This window comes from Blennius ocellaris (genome assembly GCF_963422515.1).
Source record: "Blennius ocellaris genome assembly, chromosome: 6".
In the NCBI taxonomy this organism is placed as follows: Eukaryota; Metazoa; Chordata; class Actinopteri; order Blenniiformes; family Blenniidae; genus Blennius; species Blennius ocellaris.
Window position 1 is genome coordinate 16,773,485 of NC_137655.1, and position 22,462 is coordinate 16,795,946.

The window sequence follows — 22,462 nt, forward strand, 5'->3', positions numbered from 1 at the left end:
AACTATAAATATCGGAGAGCCTTTAAATAACCTATCTGAGTATCCACACATCTCAGGCACACACATGCCTTTTACATTTTTGTAAATGAGCTTAGACGATTAACAAATTTCCAGGAACTATTTGGGAATTTTGTATTTTTTAAGGCCCGTTTTTGTCATTATTTCGGTCTAACTTGTTTTTTCTTTTCCTTCATCGTGGATGTTTTCAGGGACTGTATGTCTGTTTCTACTTACTCTCTTTGTCTTGTAGACGTTTGCCTTCCCTGCACACTAAAACAATGAGGCACTTAACAAATTATCCCGCAGAATCCGCACATCGCCACCTTCAACAGGACCATTTCAAAGCTCGATTTTAAAATACGCATTTTAGAAAGAAAAAAAAAACCAAGAAAAGGCATGTTTTATGATCTTAAAGGGGAATAAATGGTAGTTTTGCTATAAACAAGCCGTGTATCTTTTTAAATGGTAATGGCGACCTTCGTGCATGCATAGCTCCAAATTTGAAATTCTATTCAGTATTTTGTGTTTAATATATTAAAATCTATGGTTTGCGTGTAAAGTGGTCAAGATGTCGAAAGTTTTAGAGCTGCTTTAGTTAAACAACAAACACGTAAGAAAATTATGTAAATGTGCAAAAAACAAAACAAAAACAAAATTACCCAGACTTGAAACCAAATCTTTCTTTTAATACAGATAGTAAAGTACATTTCTTTTGGATACATATCTTTATGGATCCTCTCAGCTTTTTTATTTTATTTTAAGTGAGACATGTAATTGAAACGGTGTGTGCAGACACAGTGACAGTGGGCTCCGTCGTTGGTGGGCTCGGAGTCTTGATGAGGGTCAGTGTGAATAAAAATAACACCTTATTCACTGGAGCCGCTTACATCTTCGAAAACAGTCTGCAGTTGTCGCCTGTGCTGCTTGGAGGCTGCGTTTCACGTTCTGACACGCACACGCGCACACGCACGCACGCACACACACACACACACACACACACACTCACACACTATCTGTTTCAACCTGACGCAAAAAAAGGGAAAAGAAAATACATTTACATTCTTGAGGGTTTTACTCATACAAAACATTTAGCAGGGAGCTGGTGGTCAAATAGTTGTGATCCAGATGAAGGTAAAACGTTTGTGGTTGCGATCCAAAGAGTCTTTAAACGTAATCATCTCACTTTTATTGATCATGGGCTGTTTTTTTTTTTTTTTAAAGTCCAGCGATGCTCCTGCGCGACTCTGCAAAACCAATTTCAAGTCCGTGTTGTAGGTGTCGCTGTTGACCACGTCTGCATCCGCAGTGCTGCCGCGTGCAGGGAAGAGGAGGCTGCGTCTCAAGGCCATTTTCAAATCTCATTGGTGGGTTTGTCATGTGGTCCGGAGGCATCCTGACTTACAGATTGTTTTTCCTAGATATGTCAGCTTACAAAGGACATCTCTCTCCTCTAAAGAACTTAAGCCCCCAAAAATGTCCTTTCCCAGTAGCTCTCCTGCGGCCAACACGTTTCTAGTGGACTCTTTAATTGGCGCGTGCAGGACGGACAGCTTTTACTCCAGCAGCAACATGTACATGCCGTCCGGCTCAGAAATGGGAACTTACGGAATGCAAACCTGTGGACTCCTGCCGTCTTTTGGCAAAAGAGGGGAGGTCAACCACCAAAATATGGGCATGAACGTCCACTCGTACATACCTCAGCTAGATAACTGGACTGATCCGAGCAGACCCTGCAGGATAGAGGCGCCCAGTCAGATGTCAAACTGCACATTTTCACAGAGCATAAAGGAAGAGAGTAACTGCTGCATGTACTCCGATAAGAGAGTGCAGAAAGTCAGCTCGCCAGAGGTCCCCGCATATTCTAACGTCATCCCGGAGTCGTGTCCGGTGGACGGTCCCGAGATCCCGGTCCCGGGCTACTTCAGGCTGAGCCAAACTTATGCCAACGGGAAGCACCAGGAGAACTACTGCCATGAGCCGCCGCCGAGTCCGAACCCGACCCTGATGCAACTGAGCCGGGTCACCCCCAAACCGCAGTCCTCCACGGTGTCCTCTAATTTTGTAGAGGTGGAAAAGAAAATCGAGGACGTCCCGCAAAACCCCGAGAGCTCGAGGACACCGGTCCCCGCGGAGAGCCCCGAACTCAAGTCCAGCTCGGAGGAAAAAAGCTGCTCCCTGGAAGCCCCAGTGTCCAGTCCCGAGCTGCTCCAGAAGGGAGGGAAAGGTGGGTTGGCTACAAAGGAAAGCTTTTATCTTGTGGCGCTGTGCTGAGAAAGCTCCAGCATCATAAAACCAAGTATAAAACACAAACAACCCTAAAGTCGTAATGTTTAATGAGAGTCTTTCTCAGGTTGCAGTAATAGGCAATACAGAATGGTTTTACCATGCAGCATGCACCCTGCATCTCCATTCGCTTATAGGTATTTACATTTAAAGTTGGCAAACATTTTTTATTTTTTTTTACATTCTGTTACTTCATTTGGCTTTGCACGGTTTTCAGAAGTTGACATGAACTGCACTAATAATGATACCATCTGTGCTATGTGGAAGTGGTAAGTTTAATAATTAAAAATTCCCATGCACCACATCAGTGCGTAATGTTCATTGCGGTGAAAATTGCAGAGAAATTGCACTTGAAATCGATTTCAATGATGATTTCCAACATCTAAATAACAGTTGCATGTTGATTGATTTTAAGTTGCCATAAAAATAACCGATTTGGAGTTCATTTTCTTTTTTCTTTTTTTTTCAAGGAGTAAAGATGTGTTCCTGTTGTGCGTCTTGATCAGTTGGGGTTTGATTTAATCTTTGTCTTTATTAGTAGTGGCATGTACGTGACTAATAACATCCCCTGCATTTTAGTCATTCAGGGAAAAGGTTTAGATTATGTGTTATTTCCCAGAGGTGAAATCCAAAAGTAGCAGATGAGGTGTGTTGTTGTTTTTTTCTTCTTCTCCCCTTCTTCTTACAAGCTGATGGCGTCGCTCACATGTTTGTTGTTTCTGATCTGAATCTCCACAGAATGCAAGAGTGACACGTTAAGAAGCAACTGGTTAACAGCAAAAAGTGGCAGAAAGAAACGGTGCCCCTACACAAAGCACCAGACCTTGGAGTTGGAGAAGGAGTTTCTGTTCAATATGTACCTGACCCGAGAGCGCCGCCTAGAGATCAGCAGGAGCGTCAACCTGACCGACAGGCAGGTCAAAATCTGGTTTCAAAACCGCAGGATGAAACTGAAGAAAATGAACAGGGAAAACCGCATCCGTGAACTGACCTCAAACCTCACCTTTTCGTGAGCTTTGCATGCGCCAGAGCTTCAGCTGTCCTTAACTTTTCTTTTTTTTCTCCCCTCTCTCTTCTGTCTCTCTCACGTTTAGTTTGATGCTTTAGTGGCATTGGACGTTTTGATCTGAAATTTCAACGAAACTGTGACTGTATATGCTGATCTTAGTATAAGTAGCGTGGTGTCGTGTATTTGTTTGTTCTTTTTTTTGTTTGTTTGTTTGTTTCATCACAGGGTAACACTTTTTTTTTTTTTTTTGGTCTTAAATTATTGGAGAGGAGCCCCTTCTCCTCCTCTCTGCCCCAAAAAGACATGGACGAGTTACTCTTGATTTCAGCCATGAAAGAACATTCATTGTCGTATATATCGTGCAACGTTTGTTTTGCAGTAAGTGCAAGCCATTTGCTCAATGGCGAGATGTTTCTATGGGCTTTAAAGTGGTGGAAAAAGCGATGTTAATCTGTGAATCTATTGCATGTTTGTGGCATGTATCTTGCAATAAATATATTGTGAAAGAATCGTGTTGTATGTCCTAAAAAGTCTCTGGTAGCGTATTCTTAATTATGACAGTTGTGTATGTTTGAGCGAAATTCCGTAGTGTTATTAAGTTTCGACGTCTAAAATATTCTTTAAAATGGTCACGGCGTGGGGAAAAAATAGGAAAAGCTGAATGTTTAGTTATTGCATTCCACGATAAAGAAAATCGTTCTGATTTGTGTTTAAAATTAGGCTGTAAATACATTTCTCAATGCACGTCTGAGATTAAACTTGAAAATAAACAGTATTCTGTTCACAGTTTTAAATCAGCACTTATAGCAAATATTGCACAGCCCCGTAAGACAAAAGCTTCGTGATTTGTAAAAATTGACTGAAAAGAAAATGGAGAAAATAACCTGCAAACACAAACGTAATCGCTCTCTGTCGTCGCCTTCAAAATCTGCAGGGGGAAAAAATGCAAATAAACGTTGACGTTTGCTCTCGTCTCGAGGCCTGTTTCTAAACCCCCATGGTCAAAAATACGTTTGGGACGAGTAATTAGAAGGTTTAAGCGACTACTTGTAGTCAACACAGATAATGTTGAGAATTTGTCCCAGATTTAATCTTCAGAGTTGTGATAGAGAAACAAACCGCTGATCTGAAATTCTGACGTTTCGATCAACGACCCACTTCATAATGAGTAAAAATGTAAACCCTGTCACGCCGAAAAAAAAGGAACATATAGATGATATTACTTTTGAATTACGCCTCTCAGATAGCAATACACAGATGGACTTCACCAAGCCTTTTTTATTTTATTGACGCCATGTATAATCACACGCACCCCATAAAACATTTATTGATACATTATTACTCCCCTTTGAATGAATACAATAATTTCACAACTGCGGTTTCCGGATCAACTTAAAAAATTAAACCAGGCTAGAAAATACGTTTCCTGGCCAAATATTAACAATGGATACGGCGCAATGTGAACGGAAATGGCGTCTGTTATTTTACAACATGTTATTACATCTATTTTACGAGGACTCTGTAAGTCTATAAACCATTTTACAAGCATTGTGGGTATCAAGACGATATTATAAGACTTTTCTCGAGCATTAAAACACACTGAATCTGTATTGGTAGACTGAGTGGGGGGTAAAGTGTTTTATTCCTCTTTTGTATGTTGCAACGTCCTGCTACTACAAAAAAAAGAAAAAAAGAAGAAGGGGGAAATGCGTTTTATTCGAGCGATCGTGTTCTCCCTCCAGTCACATCAGATGGGGCTTTTTATTATTTGTGAAATGAAAAGCGAAATTAAACCTGGGGAAAAAAGAGGAGAAGCACGGGCAGGATTGATTTACTCGCTGTATTGGTAAATATGACCACGTGATCCATGTAACCAATCCCTGTAGATGCAGGCCAGCAAAAATACTATGATTGTTCATGGAGGGACGCTTCCCGTAACAGTGCAAGGCTTATTATATGACTAGGAAGAGATCAAAAATGTCTTCCAGTGGCACTCTCAGTAACTGCTATGTGGACGCTATCATGGGGCAGGAGCCGGAGGACGTGTACGGGGCTCGCTTTATTCAGGCTCCACACTCGATGACCCCGAGGCCGTCAGGTGCTGGGGACAACGCAGACTTTTCCTCGTGTAATTTTGCGCCAAAGTCCGCGGTTTTCTCCTCGTCCTGGTCCTCGGTTCACCCTCAGGGGATCTACCATCCGTACGTCCACCACCACCACCACCACCAGTCGCATCTGCCCGCCTCGGACGGCAGATATGTCGGCGTCCGGTCCTGGATGGAGCCGATCTCCAACCACATTTCGTTCCCCGGATTCCACTCCACCAGCAGCCGGTCGTACGGGACTAAGCCGGAGGTGGTGGCGCACAAAGCGGCGGAGAGCGACGCGCTGGACGCGGAGCCGCGGCCACTCGTCGCCGAGTTCCCGTGTGGAGGATCCGAGAGTCCGGAGAAGACGAGCAAGGAGCTCAGTGGAAGTGAGCTTTCAAACCACAGTGAGCCCAAAGACGAGAAACAACAACAACTTGACCCAAGTAAGTAAACGAAATAGCCGCTGCTGATTTACAACCCCGAGAACTGTACGAGCTGGGTGCGTAAAACTGGAGGTTTTACTAACCTATAAAAGTGTCTCGTACTATACCGTGCCTCCGAAAAGGAAAGTAAAAAAAAAAAAAAGAATGAAAACCGTCCTGGAAGGGTTATTGCAAGAATCCCACTGTTTATGTCACGAGACACCCAAAATAGATATTGCAGTTTTCGATAAGATTGTACTTGAAGAGACTTTATGACTTTTTTTCTCGCAGCACGCAAACCTGCAACAGAAATGGTCTCCTTTGTCTGTCAAATTAAACATTTCTAATTTAGCCTTTGAATCATCTTTGAATCTCTGATCTTTATATTGTAACCTTTGCGTAAATCACAGACGTTTGCAGCGTTTTAGTTCTAAATGTCTAATCTATATCTCCTGTGCTTTTTCAGGCAACCCTGCAGCCAACTGGATCCACGCACGCTCAACGAGGAAGAAGCGATGCCCCTACACAAAATATCAGACTTTAGAGCTGGAGAAGGAATTCCTCTACAACATGTATCTGACCAGAGACCGACGGTATGAAGTCGCCCGCATTCTCAGTTTAACGGAGAGGCAAGTCAAGATCTGGTTCCAGAACAGGAGGATGAAAATGAAGAAGATGAACCGGGAGAGGGGCACCAAGGACCAGCTATAAAATCACTGCTTTTATTTTTTAAGACGAATAAGAAGAAGAAGAAAAAGAAAAAATCAAAGAAGCCATCTGAACAATTTCATTTCGGTATAGAGCCAGCATAGCCATTTTATTTTATTTTATTTTATTTTATTTTATTTTTGTAATCTTTTTTGCGTGTCAGTGTCGTAACGTATTGGCTATATGCGTATACAGGAATTTCTCTGGTTGAGACAAATGGGATCCGTCGAATAATGTTCTCAGTCATCTTAATATTGTTTTTTATTTTTTACACGAACTGTTCATATAGCAGGAAACGTGCCTATATGTATTGCTTTTATAGCTAATAAAACTTGGAGTTGTTTATTAATCAGTTTTACATGTAATTCATCTAAATTCTGGTTGTGTCATTCCCCCTTTTGTCCAAATCATGTTACGACAAAAACAAGAAAGAAAAAGAAAAGTGTCCTCTTCAGTTCAAGCTATAATAAACACACATTCTCTCTATTTAACGCATTGCACAACTAGTATCTGTTACGTGTATTTGGCGCAGAGCTATCCATTTAAAAAATCCAACACATCTCTTTAACTTTAATCCAACAAGTCAACGTCTCAGAAACTGAATTCAGGAAATTGTCTTTGAATTTAGATGGATAGATTTCGCTTCTTTTTTTTTTTTATCCCACGAGCCCACCAGACCAATGTTAAATTCAGTTCTTTTCAGCGTAGAATTACAAGTAATAAAGTGTTTACGATTGGGAGAGGTGTTGCGGCGGATTTCCAATTTATTGTCCAACTTGTACGAACAATTACTTTAGAGCAGGAAGAAACGCGGCCCAATAAAGCTATAGAAATGGCTAGACGTCTGGCCTAAATTAGTTTATGGGACTGGCCAGTAATTACTCTCTCCTTTGAAAAAGCTTCTTTTCTTGGGCGTTTGCGTCTGTTGCTGACAAACAGAACGTAGACACTTTTCCACAGGGTGTCTGGTCGATGAATTGTTTCAGAGGAAATCACCCCCCACCTTAATGGTCACGTTTATTCATCAACTGCATTCCCACCGATGGGAAAAAAACTTAACTTTGACTGGTGTGCGGTGGACTCCTGCAATTCGGAGGACTTTATTTGGATTGAAATGTTAAAACGCCATCGTGTAGCAATCTTTACCCTGCAGGCAGGTAGTGAGGATTTCAATGGGACATGGTTTGAGATTTTATTTTATTATATCGCTCCGAAACTTGATTATCTTTTTAGATTGTGATGGTCTATTAAAACTGAGAGAAACCCCTGGAAGACACAGTTCTGAAGATAGTTTATCCTTCAATCAAGCTTTTTCCAGATATAAGTGGAAGCACTAGAGGGCGACGTTGTTCTTTGAGTTCCTGTTGTAGCAGCTCGTGGTCAACTTGTGTTCACGCGATTCTTCATATATCCTTGATTAATGAAGACGATCATGTTCTGTCCTGATTAAACACATTTTGAAAGCAGTGGCCATGAGCACTTTAAACCAAGTTGAACGTCTATTTTGAAAAACCCGTTCCAAATCCACAACCTCAGGATCCCATGTTTCAATGTTTGCTGCCACGTTTTCTCAACTTCAGTATGGATAAATGACCTACAGAGGGTCACGGCTGGATAAGCCTGCAAACAACAACAGAAACACTTATGGTCCCATGGATGGAATTTCCCATGTCCTCCTCTGAACTTCATCAAATTCGTTTAGTGACGCACTTAATGCACAAAGTATTCTGCAGCTCGACGCTTCTCCAGCTTTATAATATAAAATAAAAATATATAAAAAAAAACAAAAAACGTTGGCATTAGCCCGATAGAATTCAGAGTCCAAATTAACCAAAGTGAGACTGAGTCACATCCGCTTTGTTATAAGCTCAAATATATAGACGTTATTGTATTTTCCTTCAATCGCAGACGTGACGTGACAAACATCTACACAATAAACACAACTGCAGCATAATTTCATTGAAATTATACAGTAATTACGCACAATAACTACTAAGGAGAAAGTTAAACATGAATGAATTTTAGCAACACCAAACGACCTATTAGCTGTCTTACACCGGGTTTAAACTATTCTTGGACGTATTTGACGAAAGCTCAATAAATCTTGCATTTTTCTCTTGCTGGTGTGTTTCAGTTGCGTCTGCAGAGGAGGTACAGCAGGAGAGATAACTATAGGATGTACCACTGTGTGTTTCTTTGAATCCTGAGATAACGTGAACATTACTTTACTCGTCACCATTAAAAGTTGCGCTCGTCAGGATCACTCCCACTTCTTTTAAGCTTCCAGACACTGAGAGCCGCCGGCGGCTGTTCAGAGTTCAGGAAGAATCCGAATATTTGTAATGATTGGAAAACACGGAACGTTTTCCTTGCGGGTCTGACATGTCGATGCATCACGCTGCTTGTTTGATATTGACTAATACTCAGATAATCGAGCGAGTGAGGATGGCGATATGACATATACACCATTACTTCAATTACGAGACGCGTCTAATCAGATTACATTCATTGTATAGGCCTTTGCGGCCTGTTATAGCTGCATCCAGAACTGCAGCGGCAATGAAGAAATAATTTACTTATTTTACATTATAAGGGGGATAACCAGTCCAGAGAGGGATAAACCGGAAGTTTCATGAAAAAATCTTGAGCTTCCATGCTTCAGTTATAAGGGAAGACTGATTGTACATTGTTTAAACAGTTACATGACACTGTGTAAATCTCCGTGTAGTCCTTCTCTCTGTGCCGCTTCAAAAGGATCATGTGCTCGCGGACCATGAGTGGAAGGTCATCTATTTCAGTCTCGCCATTAGCTGCAGTCATGTTGTCATGTTAGACCCGCGGATGTGCTCTTTCTACATTTCCAAACATTTTTGTTCCCAACTCTGCCCTGTGTCACACTCCTGCACTGTGTGTGTGTGTGTGTGTGTGTGTGTGTGTGTGTGTGTGTGTGTGTGTGTGTGTGTGTGTGTGTGTGTGTGTGTGTGTGTGTGTGTGTGTGTGTGTGTGTGTGTGTGTGTGTGTGACAGTAGTATACATATACGAACTATTATGACATTATTTTCATTCTGTTACCATTAATGGCAAATGCGTTTTGACAAAAGTTGCTTACTTTACCAAGCAACTGTTTTACGTGTTTAAAAAAAATAATCATAATAACCAGATCACCTTTCTTTCGTCAAATAAACCCAGTATTTACACTGGACCAGCATGTGCTGACTTTTCATCTCGAAACACTGATCCTTTGCCGACAGAAGGAGGTCTGCATTATTCAATGCGTCGTGATGCGGTACCTGAACGCACCACAGTGTGTTTCTATGGGAGCAAGATCCTGCGGATGGATTCATAGTAATACTGCGGATTAAAACACAATGTCGCCTTTTCGCCAGTCGGTGAGACACTGCGGTCTGGTGACGTGTATGTTCAGTCTCCACTAGCTGGTGAATTGAAAATATGCATCTTAAGAAGTCAATACCTCTATTTGATGTGTAGTCATGTACATTTTAATGATGTGTGGTGAAGGAAAACCTTTGATCAGAGCTTTTAAAAAAACAACATTGGCTTCCATCTTAACCTACAGTGTTGAATAAAGATTTTCTGATTCACATCACACTTATTTTTCACATTAATTACTTGGGCTAATTCTTCATATTATCCATCGAGGATCATTTCTCCTTTTGATTTCACCCTGTTTAAGTAGGACTATCTTTAGACAAAACCAAGGCGAACGAACAGCTGATGGAACAAACGGAGACGTAATCCTCTCAGCCCTGCTGCGGTTGCCACTTCTTTATTAGTCTTTTAGGTGTTTAACAATGTTGCAGCTGTGTGAAGCCCATTAGCCTTCACTACTGCAATTAAATCTCACCCAGCCACCAAACACACACCCCCGCACTGTGCATACATGGATTCATCTCAGTAAGGAATTTAGAATATAGAGAGGAACTGCATTTTATTGCGGGTGAATTTGGAAGCCTATATTAACTGTTTGATTTCAAGCTGCGAAGAAGATCTTTCCCCCTCACAGTTATATGACCGCGAGCTGCATAGTATCACCATCTCGAATTTCAAAGAAGCTATAGCAATGTGAGAGAATAAAGAAACGTGTATCTGCTGGTGGAACACGAGCCAATGGGTGTTAACCTACCTGTTCCTCCAACAGCTCGTCTCAGTTGACTATTGAATTACAACAAATGATTACGAAATATAACAACTCATGACAATGTGGGCTCTCTGTCTGTTTCTCGTCTACACACACACACACACACACACACACACACACACACACACACACACACACACACACACACACACACACACACACACACACACACACACACACACACACACGCACACACGCACACACACACACACACACAGGGCTATAAGACAGGAAATCATCTGTAAATCGCAGAGCTCAGACTCAGTTGGGCCACCAGATGAATTGGAAGGAAATAAAAGAAATTCCCTTTCTACTACAAAAATATGATCACATGCACACAACTGTGGCTTCATTATTCAGACCAGAAATCTTGAGGGTAAATAGCGTGAAAGTATTTCCCATCTTTTATTTGTTAGTTGTTGTTGTTTTGTTTTTTTACATTTTTATTTATGTTTAACAGCTGGGCTATAGGAGCTATAGGCTACGATGACATAAGAGGAAGAGGCCTACAGACATTTAAAAAGGTTTTGGTACAGCAAGCAGTCCAGGGCTCATTGTTGATTATAATACCACCACCACTTTTCATTTCTTTATTAATAGATTTGGACAGTTATATTTCAGGTTTGTATCATGGATGCTGCTGGATGTCGATTAAAAAAGAGGAAATAAACAACAAATTTCGTTGTCGATTCTTCATCTATAAATGTTATCAGTACATAAATATTTTGTTAATGTAGTTTTTTGTCTTTTCGAACAAAATATGGTGAATAAATTCATGTTCCAATTGTGCACTGCGCATTTTTATATGTTCACTGTTGCATTGTTCCTACTTAGTTCTTTAAAAGTGTAGTTTAATGCAATTTATCTTATGATGAAGCAAAACATGTTTAAAAAGGTCTAAATGGTGTTTTGCAATTTGCAAATATGTCTTGCCATGGTCGGATGAAGGGAAACAGAAAACTGAAGAAAAGCTCTGTTGTTGTGGGAACGTGGAGGGGCTTCTGCTATTATGCGCAAAGATGGAGAGAATTGCTGCAGTCGAAATTCCTTTTTGTGAGAGGACAATTTACAACTTGGTAATAGACCTTTTTATGTGCCTCCATCGCCTGTCATTGGATGCTACTGGTCATGTGTGAGAGGCAAACGTCTTCATGGCCCTTTTCCTGATTTCCCAGGCGATTTTTCCCCCCACTGCATTCTGCGTCTATGGTGTTATACCGATACTCCACGGTTGCTTTCCTTAAAAATCACCAGTCATTCGTTTCATAAAGATCCGATCAGCACATATTTTTCGGCACTGCGCTTTTCACTCGCCTGGATGACAAGAAGAAGGCTGCAACTTTATCCAGATCTGTCTTCTCCACGCTCACAGCAACCTCGACTCCTCGTAGCTTTTTTTTTTTTTTTTTGGTTTATTTTTTTATTTTGTTTATCAGATTGCATTGCATAGATAAACCTCAAAGGTTAAACATGGATTACCTGTCGGCTTTAGGTAAGATTTCTGCGTGATAATGGTGTTTATCTGCGCTCTCGTGTATGCGTGTGTGCGTGTGTGTGTGTGTGTGTGTGTGTGTGTGGGTGCATGTGAAGTCTGACAGCTTCCTGTTTCATTAGTCATGTAAATTAGCAGCAGATTATAAGGCTCCGGGTAGTTTGGTGCTTTCACATGTTGCGAGGTGGACTGGAATAAATAGTTCAGGATTTTTTTCTCTCTCACTCAAATAAGTGTTGTGATGGTGTTAACTATAGGAACAATGTTGTCAAAATATAATGAGACATTTTCTCTGAGCTCATCCAAGCTAAAATAAAAATGATATGATGATGTTTATCATTATTAATCTTGCATTTACAAGGTAATTCTGCTTAAAAGATCTTGAGTTTGAGGTGGTTGATGAAGGTTACTGAGCTGTATTTTTGACGCAGACCACTGCAGCTATTATTTCTCATGCTGTGTTGAGAAGATTCATATATTTTTATACACAACTGGCTATATCCATGTTTTGTAATGTGTTTTAATATGAAGCTGCTTTTTTTCTTCAGGGTGGGCGTTTTTCCTCCTTCATTTTTAAATATGTGCTGCAGATTTCGTACCTTAATAATAATTGCTGTGTGCTTAAACGTGTTTGAAATGATGCATTGTTCCTGAGAAACCATTTTTAAAACCTTGTATATTTTCCCCATTCAAATCCTGCAGAATAAACCAGTTTTTTTTTTTTTTTAAACCTGCTTTGCTGAATTCTCCACATGCAAAGCCTGATAGAAGAAGTCCAGTTTTCATAGCTGTTTTCAGTTGCTTGGAGATGGGGCCAACCGAACAAAGACAGTATTTCACTGTTCCCTGACAGGCAGCTGCGAAAGTATTTACAGCCTTACTGCAATGCGGCAAAATGGACCCTATAAGACAAGCTGGAGCAGGAGAAAGTTAGGCATGGTCACTTCGTGCTGCTCATGTTAATGATGCAGGCATACATGATAGACAACAAGATATTCGCATGTTTGTTGTTTGTAATCTAGCCGCAGGCCTTGTGCATATATTGACATTATGGGTGTGAGTGACACTTTTTCCACCCTTTCTCAAACCCTTCAAAGTAATAATCCTCCCAGGCGTGTCGTTCACCCATTTTATCAGCCTGCTCAGCACCAATGTGCGGAGAAAGAGATATTTCGTAATTATTCACATCGTGTTTTGCGAAAGCTAAAAGATATTGTGGTGTTGTTCTAATATATCTTCCCGTTATGTGGTTGCACAAAATTATATAATTTGGGGGAAATCAGCCTTTATTGATATATCTTCAAAATGACTAATAACAACATTTATTGATTAAAAACACCTGGATTATGACATTTACTCTAACGTACGAACTACAACAGCTAAAAGGTAAATAAGTAGTTATTATACTATTAATATAATAACATTCGCAGTGTTTTTCATTTGCATGAGATCTTGGCTCATCATAGTCTCTGGTCCTCTCCCATTGGACCACCTGCTGGAACAGACGCACATTCGATCGAACTCATTATAAACATCCTCCCATACAAACATCAATATACATTGAATCCTCCCATTCTTACGCACTTGCATCCCGAAAACATGACCACTTCAAATGATTTTGTTTGGAACGGTTGACATTTTTTACAGCGGAAAAAGGGAGGGGAACACAAAGCTGCCAGCAGGAGGCGCTGTTGCCCAACAGTCTGCCTCTCTGCTCCGCCTCAGCTCTCCTTCTCCGGCTGCTCCCGGAGCCCGGTGATTGGCTGAGGCGGGCGTCACGTGCCCCTTTGCTCGTTTTCCCCCCAAAGTGGTTTAAACGGAGAGCAGCGCGTGAGAAATGTCCCCCTTTAGACTGTCAGCGTTGCGGGATAAAGCTGGGCCTGTTTACCGAACGAGCTATAGGGGTTATCTCTCCATCGGTTATCCGTGAGAGACATTCATGTTCTCGAGTGCTCCACAAACCCAGGAGCTTGTCATAACGCTCCATCAAACACGCGGGCCCTTGTGGGCCAGTGAGTGTTTTGTTACCACAGATCGTTTCTGAGCTCAACTTGTTGAAGAGGCTGTGGATTTATTGACACCAGAAAGTCAAGCGGTGGTTCTCACACCAGGCTGTAACCACCGCTTCAAATAATGAGTCATAAAAAAAAAAAAATTAATAAAAAAAAATGACTTGATGCCCACGAAGCTGCAGGTAGACCATCTCAACTCAGAAAACACTTTGACACCTGCAAATTAACACCAGCCACCATGTGTGTGTGCGTATAAATCATCAGCCATACGCACGTTTACGCATACGCACCCAAATTGGTTGAGAAGGGAGAATCCTTCTGGGAACCCTTCTGAACTAATTTGCAAGAAAATAACTTTTGACGAGGACATACGTGTATATGAATGAAAAAAAACCCTCTGGTTTGACACATTCTCGTCCATCATACCTGCCCCACAGAGGCAGCCACACACAAACCTCTGCATTATCCACTGCAGCTTGGAGGTGGTGGTGGTGGGATAGGGGTGGGGGCAGGGGGGCGTGGGGGGCAACATGCACTGCACTCTGCTGGGATTGGCCCGGAAGGATGAATGACATCAGTCTTTACTGTGGCAGGTTGACTGGGGAGAGAAATGTATGTTCATGATCAGTGTTTTGCGACCACATTAGAGGTCAGTGCGCTTTTTAAAAGGGTGTCAAATAGAAGGAAGAAAAAAAGAAGAAGTGAAAAGTTTGAACCTAATAGGCCTAACTTTACAAAGACCACAAGGCCTTCATTAGTCAGGCTTGCTTTTTTTTTTTTTTTTTTTTTTTTTAACAGATTGTTGCTTGTTTGAAAGCAAATGGATTCCTTCAAATTCCCCACAAATAACCTGAATGTTTACCTTCGGTCCCAGCGATCTTTAGCACATATTTGTATACCACAACCACTCAGTTTCCTCATACCACTTTTCGTCCGTGCACATCAGTGTAATCGGCATTATTGAGTAAGTGCAACTTTGAGGATTATTTATGAGCCTGCGCGGTGTCGTGAATGGCTGAGAGGAAACACGTGACGCCATTAAAGTTTGTTTTATGACCCGGGACTTGACAAGCCAAAATATAATTCTCATTGTGTATTAGTAAGACTGTCCAGATGGGATGGAATGGGGGCTTCATTGGACAGGGAGCTGAACCCGGACTGAGTTTTCGTTCAGCTCGGACGTGTTGTGTGTCGCGGTGGAACATGTGTTGCGGTCTCTGCGGTAAGTTGCGTTTTCTCGTCGGGCTGGACGCGTGATGTCACATGCGTAACGCTGCGCGCTCAAACTGTGCGCACAAACATTAAGTTTGTGGAGGCTGTGCAGAGAGGAAGTTGTGTGTAGTCGTTTTAACTGCAGCTGGGTGTTTTTTTTTTCTTCTTCTCAGTAATGTCGTTCGTATTATTTCTTCATCTTTTATTTCCCTACTTGTTTGGAGGCTTGTTATTCAACCGGAAGTCACCAGACTGGCCTTATAGAGCTTTAGTACCTCACTATGTGAGAGCTTCATATTTGAATACTCATTTCATTTCAATTGCAAATCGGATGTTTTGTGGTGTTCACAGAAGTTACATTTTTACTGCATCACAAATCATTTCCTGGATGTTTTACTGGCTAAATGAACGGATTTTAGGTCACTGTAAGAATCTATAAAAATTTTTACCCACCACAGGCCTGAAGCATTTTACCTGTTGGCGTCTTCATTATTGTAAGAATTGTTTTTTAACTATAGCTTCATTAAACAAGCTTTAATACAACGTTTAAAATGAGTTTGTTATTTTCCGTTTCTTCAAATGCACGAAAAATAGATTTAGCAGGCATCCTTTTGTTTTCTCACCAACACTGAGTATTTTTATGAAAGAACAGCCCGTGAAGGTGTTGGAGAAAGAGTCCAGCCTGACTAGTTTGCCTTCATTTAATTGAAGCTGCAAAGAAACGCTGACTTTATCATTCTTTTGTTTTGATTCTCGGCTTTGACCCGTCTGAAGGACGAGCTGTGGAAGGTGAAAGGCAGGTCAGGCTGTCTAATAAACATTGAAATGTGAAGTGCAAGGACGGTTTTTATTTTAAACATCCCATAATCTTTCTTTCATCTGCAGCAGTGACGGATGTTTTAGGTTTTTGTACACATTTCAGTCTATATTAGCCCTCCTCGCAATTCGTTAAAAAGGGCTCATCACCAAAGCTTTTTTATTTACATTTTTATAATTTTTTTTAAGTGAAAGGATTTTTTTCTTTTAAAATTGAACTTTAAATGCAAATCAAAAATTAAATATCATCAGAAATTTGTATATATGTAAACAGACCCTTATTAACACGCCACACAGTAAACAAAAGGCCAAACCGTTTTTTAAAAGATGTATAATAATTTTGTTAGCTGGAATAATTTTAAAACAGTGTAACATTTCAACTATAAAAACACTAATATCATATTAATTAAAATCAAATTGACTTTATTAGTTAGTTTACTTTCCTACAAATGACAGAATTAAAAATGTGCTTGCTACATCTGATATTACGTAAAAAGAAACATCAAGATATTGCCATTTTAAATTGATATACAGAGGATTTTTATTTTTTTTTGCAGAGGCCGCCAGGGTGGTTAATGGCTGCTAAACTTTTGCACCCTTTGAGCTGTCAGCTGCAACGAAAACTAATTAAACTTTTGGATCAGTTTGTAAATGATTCAGTTTGACCTCAGTGGCCTTCAGCCTCATTCTGGTGACCAGTGGTGATGATCTGGACTTTAATGGGCAGTGAATGTAAACCGTTCATCTGCTGGTGGCTTTATACGCAAGATCCTCTTCCTCCAACTCGATAAAGGCACGTGATCTGACGTGATCTGAAGAAATCACGAGTTCTTGGGAGCATTATTTATTTATTTATTTTTTGAGTGTGTGAACTTGAATCTGGAAAAATGGAAACCTGGAGTCAATTCAGTTACTCACTGGATTATCAGGAAGAAAAAAAAAACTTCTTTGAGACATGTAAACACTGACAAGGTTATAGATAGATAGATAGATAGATAGATAGATAGATAGATAGATAGATAGATAGATAGATAGATAGATAGATAGATAGATAGATAGATCATTTTGCAAATAGCATCCAGGCAGTGCACAGATACAGCATATTTCTATTGTGAGCAACCTCCCTTTCATTAAACTCCACTTACTGTACAAAATGAGAAATGACTGGAAAATGTGATTGTTATGTATTGAAATTACTACAGCTCCATTGGAAACAGCTTACAGTTGAGAGAGGAAATTACAACAATCACACATTGTTGTAATCTATAATCCAAGTGCTTTATTGTGTGTTTAACCACAGTGGGGTTTTTTGATGCATGCCTCCTGTTTTCTCATGCAGTCGTCTCTCTTTCATGTTTCTTTGATAATCAAGCTCTGGCTCAGCTGCTGCACACAGAACTTGATGTGGTCGTGGGGTTAAAAGTGGGCACTGTCGCTTCCCGTCGTCTATATATACCCTGTAGAACCGAATTTGTGTGATCAAATCACAGTCACAGATTCGATTCTAGGGGAGTATATGGTCGATGAAAAAACTTCGATTCGTTGACTTACTGCCACTTTCACCAGGGGTTTCGGAATCGCTGACGTGCTGCCCACTTGTGACAGTTGCCGGCGCGTTAACGAGAGTAAAATGTGACAACTCAACGTTCCACGTGGGACTGACTTTCAAACTCTGCCGCTGACTTAAAGGAACCTGACGCTAAATGTGTCACGAGGGATTACAAGCAGGGGGGGGGGGGGATGCTTGTGTTACAGTTTGGTTCCACGTGTTGGAATTAAACACCAAATGGATTTACTCAAAAAGACACTCCAGCTGTAGCTTTTTTTCCCTTCTTCTTCCCCTCCTGTGGGTCGTTTCTGTCTCTGCATTATTGATTCCCAGAGGCTGCTGCTGCTGGCCAATGGGCTCCTTCTTTCAAAGGGTTGGGAGCAGATGAAATGATGAGATTCGTGTAACTTTTAGATGACCCCCTCCTTGACAAAGACAGTCTCCATCAATTGTCCTCAGTCATTATTCCCAGCCTTTATGCCAAGGGGCTTTTTGTATCTTTTGTTGGTATCTCTGTTCAACACCGTGCCTTCAAGTTACAAGACACAAACTGAAATATTTGTGATTATCTTAGACAAAACATCTGCTCTTTTCCTTGGGATACTACTTTTTTTTTTTTTTTTTTTTAATAATCATTACAAATGTTGGATTTAAGAAATGTCGAACTTTCCTGGGTTTTTACAAGTCACCTTTTTATTTCCTACCCTGCCTGAACTTTTTATTTGATTTTTTCCCAGCAAGGTTTAATTTTAGGCTGCCTGGGGTAAGTAAAAAAAAAGAAAAAATGCATTTAGTTGTATGTTTACCCGTGTTTGGACCAGCATCACCTCGATTGGCCGATCTGGTCACATGGTTCGCTAACTTTATTCAGTTGACACCAAGTAGGAGGGCTTTATGGAGGGAGGAAAAAAAGACAACTCGAGAAAAATTAGTATTTTCTACCTTCAGAAATTAATGGCCATGAGTTCGTATATGGTGAACTCTAAGTATGTGGATCCCAAATTTCCTCCCTGCGAGGAATATTCACAAAATAACTATATACCTGAGCAGGGCTCGGACTACTACAGTCCATCGCAGGACACAGACTTTGAGCATCCAGGGATCTACCCACGGTCAAACTACCCGGAGCAGCCCTTCGGCTGCAACACTGTGCAGGACTCCACAGTGCAGCCACGGGGTCATGTGCACGAGAGATCCAGCCTCCCGAGCCACTTAAGCGCACAGACTGAGCAGGGGGCCCCGGTCCAGGCGGCCGGACCCCGGACTTGTGGACAGCAGCAAAACACAAAGAACCAAAATGGGATACAAGCCAAACAGCCTGCAGTAGTTTACCCCTGGATGAAGAAAGTTCACGTAACTACTGGTAAGATTTCCTCTCTTTCTCTCCTCGTGGGTCAGCAGAGAGCTGTAGTTTAGGAATCATTCAGTGTGATATTTATAGGAGTCTTTTGAAAGGCCTCACCAATTACACAAGTCATAAATTTTTATTGCTCAGGAAATAGGCCGCTACGTGAGCGCCTGAAAGCTCATGAAAAACACATATTGACCAGAGCTAAGGCTCTTAAATCTGCTGAAATTCAGTTCAAATCAAGAATTATTTCCTGTTTGTTGCGTCCACGTGAATTTCTGTAAAGTTTGAGCGCCTCGCGCACGTAGACTTCTCCTGTAGTGTTGGCTGCATGCTGCTGCTTTACCCATATTTGCTGACTTTTTTATTTATTTATTTTTTGGTTTTTCTTTCTACCAGTGAACCCGGATTACACAGGACCCGAGCCCAAACGGTCCAGAACCGCTTACACCCGGCAGCAGGTCCTGGAGCTTGAGAAGGAGTTTCATTTTAACAGGTATCTGACCAGGCGGCGGCGGATTGAGATTGCGCACACTCTTTGCCTCTCCGAAAGGCAGATCAAAATCTGGTTTCAAAACAGACGGATGAAATGGAAGAAAGATCACAAACTCCCAAACACGAAGGGCAGATCTGCACCAGCCTCCAGCCATCTGCAAAGCATTCACAAGGACAACCAGACTGATATCACAGCATTATAAGACAGGAAGCTGTCCTGTTTTCACAAAATAACATTGTACATAAGAAAAAAGACAAAGGTTGCATCTGACTTTTGCATGGATTCATTTTGTTTTCCCATCTATTTTTGTTTTTTAATTTAACGACAGTGACCAAACAGTGTTGACTCGAGACTGAGTCCCAAAAAAAAAAAATCAATGTCTTTAAAAGAGGATTGCAAGTTGAGCCTCGTTGTTTGTTTGTTTTTATTTGTTTTTGTTATAAATTTCCCTCAAAGAGATAAAAAAAAAAAAAAAAAAAAAAAACATGGAACCTTGATTTAACTTGTTATTAAATTATTATTCTTTTGGGCGTTTTGCCCCTGAGGACATTCAACGAACAAACTGGACTTGGTTTCATGGATTTAAAGGAGCTGCTTCTGCTTTCCTCACGTGGACTCACGCTGTTTCAACACTCGAAGCATCAGTTCAAGACAGGGAGGCCATTCGTTAGAATTACACACGCACAAAGGGTATTTTGTTTTTCTTTTCCTCTTCTTCTTCTTCAGTAGTGAGCTCACACATAAACGCACAACAAATAAATAAATATATATATATATATATCTACTTGAAGGAAACATTATTTGCATAGAGCACGCCAAACACTCTCCGACCTCCTTTCGTACCTTTGCAAGATTTCCCGCTTGAATGTTTCAGTTGAGGGTTTTTTTGTGTGACCTGTATGTTTTAACTTATTTTGTACAAAAAAATAGCTTTGAAATTTTGTTCGCCTAAATATATTTCCCAAACGTAAGACATTCCTGTGTGCATACTTATTCGGAGTGCCCTTATAAATCTCCCTCTGACATCTTTGTAAACAGTGTACATTTTCTGAGGCTCTCTCTCATGCTGTTTGAAAAGATCATTTGTTCCTGCATGGCATCAAATTGATATTGGATGTTTCTCATCAGGAATAATCAAAGCCTGAATTTTAGGAGTAAAATTGTTTATTTTTTCCCCCCTCCTTGATACGATTTTCATTATTTATTTGTTTAAAAAAAAAACGTGTAAATTTCGTATAGCACACAGTTTAATTAAAAGTATTCGTTGAACATTTATTATTCTGAAATACGTTTGAACTCTTGTGCATTATTAGCATGGCTTTATGCAAAAGATTTTAGTCTTAGTTAATATGGGAATCTTTTTTTTTTTCCATTCAAGCTTACCGAGGGGAGGCTTTCAGATCACCTTTCAAGACACACATTTCTTGTTTTTTACCGTCATTGTCCTCGGACACATACAAAAAAAAAAAAAAAAAAAGCCCAGAAGCTCTCCCAGTATGAGAAGTTCTCTTCTCTCTGAAGTCTTGGTGATGAGAGAGTTGAAAAGGTATTTCAACCAAAGGTCGACAAAGCAGCAGTGGCAGGTTCATCCAGGGGACACATTTCAGCCGCAAGGACTGACCCCAGCACCCCTGACCCGCCGGACAGGCTGCATTTTCTCTCCCGGCGCTACTCGCTTTGGCTTTTTCAGGGCTGCTGCTCCACACTTAAAAAAAGAAGAAGCTCAAACTCTTTCAAAGTACGATCCAAGTGAATGCCACACGTTTATACTTCTTTTAACAGTATATTTTGTATCAGAGGAAAAAAGCCCCCGGAAGGTTCTGATTTGTGCATTTATTGTCTCCTCATGTCAATATGCAATCCTTATGGTTTTATTTTTGTACATGCTTTCTACCTTGTACTGTGCATTGAGATGTGAGAAGTATATTGGAAAAAAATAAAGATTTCTACTGATTATGCATTGAAATATTTCCAAAAGATTTTGTTTCGAAATGTTTTTAATCCATTGAAAGAAGCTTTATGTATTTCCCTAACCCAGGAGCGAATCACAAATATCTCTATTTAAAAAAAAAAAAAAAGAAAAGAAAAAAACCCCCACTTCAATATTACTTTAACAGACTTATTGAGTTGCTTTGTTCCATATAGGAAGGGAACACCTCTGGTGTTTTTTCAGACAGAGCCATATGGACTTAAAGCCCCCCTTTTGCAAAACATCCACAAATGGACCAAATGTGCCTGCATGGGCTGATTCAGCTTGTTGTTCTGCTCAGATTTAGCAGCAGAAGTGCGTCACTGCTTGAAGATTGCGAAGAAACTTTCATTTGGAGTAATTATAACAACAGTTTTGGCTCTGTTGTGTCTTAAATTTCTCTCATTGGTTGATATCATGGGAAACGTAAATCCAGCTCGGAAATAAATCCGCAGAAAATATTCGGAGGCGCTCATTCAGTGTTTTTCAAATAACTCTTTTACTATGAAAACCATTTCGGATGAGCTTTTCCATGCTTACTGTCAGAGAGAAACACAAATCAAATTTAGCTGCTTGATCATATCAAACTGATAACAAAAAAAAAAACAACAACAACAACTGATCACATCACATTAATGCTCCAACAACCTCAATAGTCCACATATTTATAATAATAAACAATAGTGCAACAGATATGATACCCCCCAACGCTTCCCCACCTTTGACATTATATAAGATGACCCCACTGCAGCACTGACCTTCGACCCCCCCCCCCCCCCCCCCCACACACACACACACACACACACACTACATAATCATCTCAGATACAAACAAAGTGACCATAAACGGACATGTAGAGGGACATCCACACAGTTTTCATCCCATGTGACGACCGTC

The 22,462-nt window shown here is 40.7% G+C and overlaps 3 protein-coding genes across 3 annotated transcripts; all 3 read left to right on the top strand.

Moving 5' to 3' along the window:
* Window positions 1-776: 776 nt before the first annotated feature.
* On the top strand, window positions 777-3,647 carry hoxd10a (homeobox D10a). The gene is made up of 2 exons (XM_080497730.1): window positions 777-2,224; window positions 3,022-3,647. The coding sequence occupies exons 1-2, from the start codon at window positions 1,474-1,476 to the stop codon at window positions 3,294-3,296; spliced, it is 1,026 nt and encodes a 341-aa protein (XP_080353856.1). The 5' UTR covers window positions 777-1,473; the 3' UTR covers window positions 3,297-3,647.
* A 1,531-nt stretch (window positions 3,648-5,178) lies between these two features.
* hoxd9a (homeobox D9a) lies at window positions 5,179-6,797 on the top strand (the record flags this gene model as incomplete). The annotated part of the gene is given in 3 exon segments (XM_080498611.1): window positions 5,179-5,253; window positions 5,255-5,825; window positions 6,271-6,797. Coding segments are annotated over 3 exon segments (891 nt in total). The 3' UTR covers window positions 6,516-6,797.
* An 11,894-nt stretch (window positions 6,798-18,691) lies between these two features.
* On the top strand, window positions 18,692-19,798 carry hoxd4a (homeobox D4a; the record flags this gene model as incomplete). The annotated part of the gene is made up of 2 exons (XM_080497781.1): window positions 18,692-19,115; window positions 19,500-19,798. The coding sequence occupies exons 1-2, from the start codon at window positions 18,707-18,709 to the stop codon at window positions 19,796-19,798; spliced, it is 708 nt and encodes a 235-aa protein (XP_080353907.1). The 5' UTR covers window positions 18,692-18,706.
* Between the last annotated feature and the right edge of the window lie 2,664 nt (window positions 19,799-22,462).

Bases quoted from the DNA above. Each gene is read 5' to 3' on its own strand.
- hoxd10a (XM_080497730.1), top strand. From the start codon at position 1,474: ATGTCCTTTCCCAGTAGCTCTCCTGCGGCCAACACGTTTCTAGTGGAC. The intron at 2,225-3,021 runs GTGGGTTGGCTA...GAATCTCCACAG, and splicing joins GCTCCAGAAGGGAGGGAAAG to AATGCAAGAGTGACACGTTA.